Below are 5,504 nucleotides of genomic sequence, written 5' to 3' on the forward strand. Positions count from 1 at the left end.
ATTTATTGCAGTTAATGCAGTTGTTGCGATATGCATATTGCACAGGCTGTTATCATGATGTCGATGAATGTTCGATATAGTGTGCAGCCCTAGTTGTCATAATTTCAGAAAATGTAGAAAATGCACAAATCTAACCATCCCAAAGCCTAAAATTACCTTTACTCACTCTAGACATCCTGTCCCTCACCCTAGTGCCTAAAATTAACCATCAACCTGATCCCTAATGTTAACCACGGACCCCAACTCAAAGACCTCAATATTTTGCGTCCCAACACGTCAAAACAGGACACCGAGGGAACACAGAAATGCCTGGTGCGTCAATAACTGAAGCGAAGGGGTTACCTGACGCATCAAAATAAGTTGCAGTAGGAACCTTGGAAAAGCATCAATATGTGACGGGTTGGGAGTGAGAATGTGTTAGTCTATCTGCTTTTTTTAAGTACTAAGCAGGTTTAATACTTTTTTAGTAATAAATAATAATGTGTTTTTGTTAGTGACTTGTATTGTTCCACACCCAGCAGCTAAAGAGACTGGATGGATGGACGGAAAAACAAACACGATGGAAATTTGACTGCAGCAGATGACATTTTAAGAAGAATCTGAATGAATGAATAATCATGTAGGAACTTCATATCTCAAGGTTATCTGTGCTGCTTCCTCCAGCAGACTCTGCTAATCTCAGCTACTGTAATGGTTTCATAACCCATGACTTGAAACTAAACTACAGACCTGAGAAAACTCACAAGCAGCAGAAGATAACAGCAGTGAGTTAAAGGTAATGCAAGTCAAATGTTGGACTGAAAACACTTTAAATGATTTTTGCTTCGTGTGTGTTTTTTATCTTTCTSAGATTAAATGTTCTTCCAGCTCAGTTTCTGTAAGCAGGCTCAACTTGTAACAAACRTGTTATAAGCCATTAATGTCAGAATTAGTTGCACATTCACGCATGCCAACAACAATATTACGTAACTGAAATGTAATAACCTCCTCTATAAACGTACAGACAACAGTTTCAACATGTTTTACAACCAGAAAAAAATGCTGTTATGGACAAAAGGAAAATACAAAAAAGAAGACAACTTTGAATATTTGGGTTTTGGTTGGATCATCATCTTAAATTTGAGATAGCTATTAATAAGGTTTGTAGAAATTATTCAATTTAATCTTGTTCGATCATCTTCACCAGGAACTGCCTAATAAGATTCTGTCACACGTTCCTTATTGTGTGACCGAGTTTTCAAGCTTTAAAATATTCAGGTCAATACATTTTTTCTTTTATTGAGCCAACTTTCAAATGTGTTAATGGTCTTGTACGAGAGGCAGTCAGGGATTTGGAAAGCTGCAGTGAAGGAGCTCCAATAAAAAAACAGGCATCATTTGGTTCATCTTCCTGACTCTGTAGWGCTCCTCAGATTTAGAACAGCTTGTAATAAAAATCCTACCTGATTTCAGAGTTTTTAATTCTCAGGCTGAAAACGAATGGCTAAAAGCTGAACTAATTTACACACAGACAAATACTAGTTTCTACCACCAATAATTGTCATTTTTTTCATTTCCCACATGTATTTTTTTTATTCGGTCTTGTTTTATACGTTTGAACACGGGAAATATCTAGTTTTGTTATTTTTAGAAATGTAATTTCTTTTAATGAGCAAAAATAAGCCTAATCATGTACCTGGTTTCATGTTAATCAGATAACACTATGCATGCACCGTATACTGTATAACAGTAGTGTCCAAAGTCAGTCCTCAAGGGCCGGTGTCCTGCATGTTTTAGGAGCTTCCCTGGTTCAACAGAGCTGAGGAGTGCCTAATCATTAGGCCTTTGCAGACCTTGATGGCATACTGAGGAGGCCTACTAACTAAGCACTCCTTGGATTCAGCTGTGTTGAACCAGAGCAGCACCTAAAACATGCAGGACACCGGCCCTTGAGGACTGACTTTGGACACCACYGCTGTATAACCTAACAGGTATGTACATGTCCATAGTATGTCCATACACATTCATGCACATACTAGTCCTTGTTTATAAACTTAGCACAAAAAAGWGTAACAATGCTTATTGCRAATAAATCTTATWGAGCATCTGAYTGGCAGCACCTGTGTGTACCAGAAGCTCAAAACAAGAGTCAATAACAGCAGAATAAACTGTTTGGCAACCCATGTCAGCTCAGCTTTACTGCTCATCCCACAAATACATGTTCCTTGCAAATGTGGCACCATTTAAAAGGGAAATGGATAGGCTTCCCAGCTGTATAAGATTGTCAATAAGCATTGTTACAACAAAGAAATAAGCTACCAAACATAAACTTCCTTACTTTTTGTACTAAGTATATTTTAAAGGACAGACAATGGACCTGTCTGTCTGTCTGTCTGTCTGTCTGTCTGTCTGTCTGTCTGTCTGTCTGTCTGTCTGTCTGTCTGTCTATCTGAGTTGTGCGCACTATTATTTTCTTATTCACCTATATGACCATTATTTAACCAGTTATAAACACTATACTGTACTGTCTGTCCCTAAAACCAACAGGGGCCCCTGGTAAGTGAAAGACCGAGGCCCTGTCCTGGTCCTCTCAGTACTGTGGTTCAGTCATGTGATCGTGAGCACCTGTCCTGCTGTTCCYGGATCAGTTCCTGGCCCCACGCACTCACCTGAGCTCCTGTCGCAGCTGCACGAGCTCTCGGCCACAGAGTACGACATCCTCCTGCTGCCTCGACCTCCTCCTCCTCCGTTCCTCGCTCCCGACCCGCAGCTATAACTATCCCCGTTGTCTCGGTCATTGTTCCCGGCCAGCAGACGGTCCGTTTCCATCTGCAGCGTGGCCGCTCCTCAACGGGAGAAAAGCGAAACTAGCTTACCGTGGGGTCGAGCCGACCTCTGTCCTGTGAGTAACAGAGAATMAAAACAGCAGAACGAGTTTCAACAGCCTGCTGCTGGAGAACATATGTTTTTAGGGAAGTCCGTGAGCTGCTCCTCCCTCTGCCCGATGTTCTAAAGTATCACTTTACACAAACAACAAAAAGTTCATCTACAGCACATCCTGCAGGCGGAGCTAGGAGCTGGAAGTTACAGCAGCAGGGCTGGCCGAATCGATCTACATATCGATACACAAACGTAGAATCAGTTTCGGATCGATTCTTCTTCTTATGCAGATCGATATTTATTTAATTTAAATTTTACAGATTATTATTTCACAAATAAAGTGAAACATAAAGTCAGTGCAGAGTTTCCAAATTATTTGGAGTTGGTCAGTAGTCCTTTTCCTCGTGTCGCATGCAACAGAACAGAGTTGTAAAGTAACAAATACTTTGTTACTGTACTGTACTTACATAGAAATTTTGGTTATCTGTACTTTACTTGAGTAATTATTTTTAGAGTATTTTTTTACTTTTACTCATTACATTTTTACACAATTATCTGTAATTTCTACTCACTACATTTTTTAAAATGATAAGAAGTAGAAAGTTGAAACTCCTATTTTATTCTGGGTTGTTATTACTATAAAAAAAAATACTATCCTGATAAATTGTGTCTCCTAGAAAGAGTGAATTTAATTGTGGTTGGATGAGAAGTATAAATATATACCATTCTGACACTGTATTGTATTGTACACAGTCCATCCCAGCTGCACCCCATTAGAAAAAATATTTTTGGAGAGTTAAATGTCATTTAGGAAAATTTTAACTGCTCATTTTTACTCAATACTTTTACTTTTAATGCTTAAGTACAAAATAAATAAGATACTTTAAGACTTTTACTCAAGTAATATTCTTAGAGGAGACTTTAACTTTTACCAAAGTAATTTTATGATAAGATACTTGTACTTTTACTCAAGTATCACTTTGAGGTACTTTATACAACACTGCAACAGAATATATTTTTGTCTTGTTGACATGGTTATATTTATATTTTTGTTACATTGTTGCTTTTATGTAGTTATTTTGCACTAKTGACCTTTTTCCTTAAGCAAATATGTTGTAGAAGATAATAGGAGAATCTTTTATTTGTATACTGTTACATTGCTTTATATTCCTGTGGTTCACTCAATAAAAAACATTTTTATGAAATATTTCTAGTCTTTTATCATAATTGACTATGAGCAAAATCACAAAATTATTCAATGACGTTTCAAGTAAAAAGTCTCAGTATCGACATCAGTCATACTAACATTTATTTGGTATAGGATCGGTACCTACATTTCGTGTATCGCCCACCACAAAGAGCCAGGAGCAAAACAAGAAGTTCACTTCAGATAATCCAACAAAGCTGAACAAACATATAATCTGGGGTTTGTTTCATAGAAGTAGAACTGATTAATWCAGGATAAGTGGAGAAATCTGCCTTTTTTTATTTTTGGAGAATCTTGGCCTAATCAGATTCAGGAAAGCCAAGCCGGGCTGATTAGGATCAGCTAAATCAAGTCAGGTTTAAGTAATCCTACAAACTGCAGACCTTACTGATTCTGATATGGAAAATGCTCCTTTATTCCTTCACATCTTTCATGTTTATGAGCTATTGAAGCCTCTTAACACAAGCYAATGAGTTTCACAGTTGTTTATAACTTTATAATTATTATAATGAGGAGGCATTTAAAACAGTTTATTAAGTTTTATTGTTTTTATTGAATAYACATAAAATGTACTTTATGCATTTCAGATTTTTGTGTAAAATATTTWCTTTGTAGCTTACAGGAAACCTGAAAACCCAAGCATCAGCAGCAGGTAACACACGTTAATGAGTTCACTGATTGTCTTTGCACACAACCAACAAAGAATCATAAACAACTGCAGATATGGAGGCAAAAATCTTTATAAGGACAGATTTATTATAATCCTGTGGTTTGTTGCCTTATTGTTTTGGAGCTTCTGTTGTCGCCTGAGACACCTGTAGGAAATGATTAAAGGAGAAACGTCTTAAAATATGAATAAAAACATGGTTATTGTTTGTTTTCAGTTTAACTCCTAACAGTTTGTCCGGTTTGATTTAACCAGGAGCATGAACTTGTTTATTACCTGGTTGTCGATGCACCTGAACTGCCACGTCCAGCGGGTGTTATAGAGGAAAGGTCGAAGGTCAAAACGGTTGTCATCAGGACTGTAGCTCTCGGCGTGGTAGGACGGTGTCACCGTGGTCATCTTGTGGCGATTCATGGAGTACATTCTGAAGAAGTGCTTAACCTTCTGGGCCACCTGAAGGAAAACAACAACTGACTTAAATCTCACATTACAGGTGAAGCTAAAATAATCTAGACTGCACCAGACTAGACTAGACTAGACTCTAGTCTTTGTGGAAAGGTATTATAATATGATAAAAAGCTGAAAAATGTTGATTTAACATAATTCCCATCCCTATAAATAATCTTGACCAACAACATGAACCTTGCTAAACCACACATTTTTTTCAGAAACACTGAGACAATGGGCCTCATGCAAGAACATGTTCGTATTCTTATCCTAAATTTCTCTTACTTTTGTTCGTACAAAGGGTTCGTACGAACATGTCACGTC

At 37.5% G+C, this 5,504-nt stretch overlaps 2 protein-coding genes across 4 annotated transcripts in view; both read right to left on the reverse strand.

The window, feature by feature from the left end:
• The window catches only part of tpcn2 (two pore segment channel 2), a gene marked incomplete in the record, with an annotated part of 25,001 nt that extends 22,001 nt beyond the window's left edge, over window positions 1-3,000 (reverse strand). Inside the window, 1 exon segment of the mRNA XM_014001513.1 lies at window positions 2,649-3,000. Coding sequence (XP_013856967.1) covers window positions 2,649-2,808 — 160 coding nt within the window.
• A 1,595-nt stretch (window positions 3,001-4,595) lies between these two features.
• nadsyn1 (NAD synthetase 1) overlaps window positions 4,596-5,504 on the reverse strand; it is a 19,527-nt gene continuing 18,618 nt past the window's right edge. For all 3 annotated transcript variants that reach the window (XM_014001514.1, XM_014001517.1, XM_014001515.1), the window contains 2 exons: window positions 5,010-5,186; window positions 4,596-4,881 (listed from right to left, as the gene is read on the reverse strand). In XM_014001514.1, the coding sequence (XP_013856968.1) occupies window positions 4,846-4,881; window positions 5,010-5,186 (213 nt within the window). In that variant the 3' untranslated portion in view covers window positions 4,596-4,845. The remainder of the gene's footprint in view (window positions 4,882-5,009; window positions 5,187-5,504) is intronic.

This window comes from Austrofundulus limnaeus, unplaced genomic scaffold (assembly GCF_001266775.1).
Source record: "Austrofundulus limnaeus strain Quisiro unplaced genomic scaffold, Austrofundulus_limnaeus-1.0 Scaffold9, whole genome shotgun sequence".
NCBI lineage: Eukaryota > Metazoa > Chordata > Actinopteri > Cyprinodontiformes > Rivulidae > Austrofundulus > Austrofundulus limnaeus.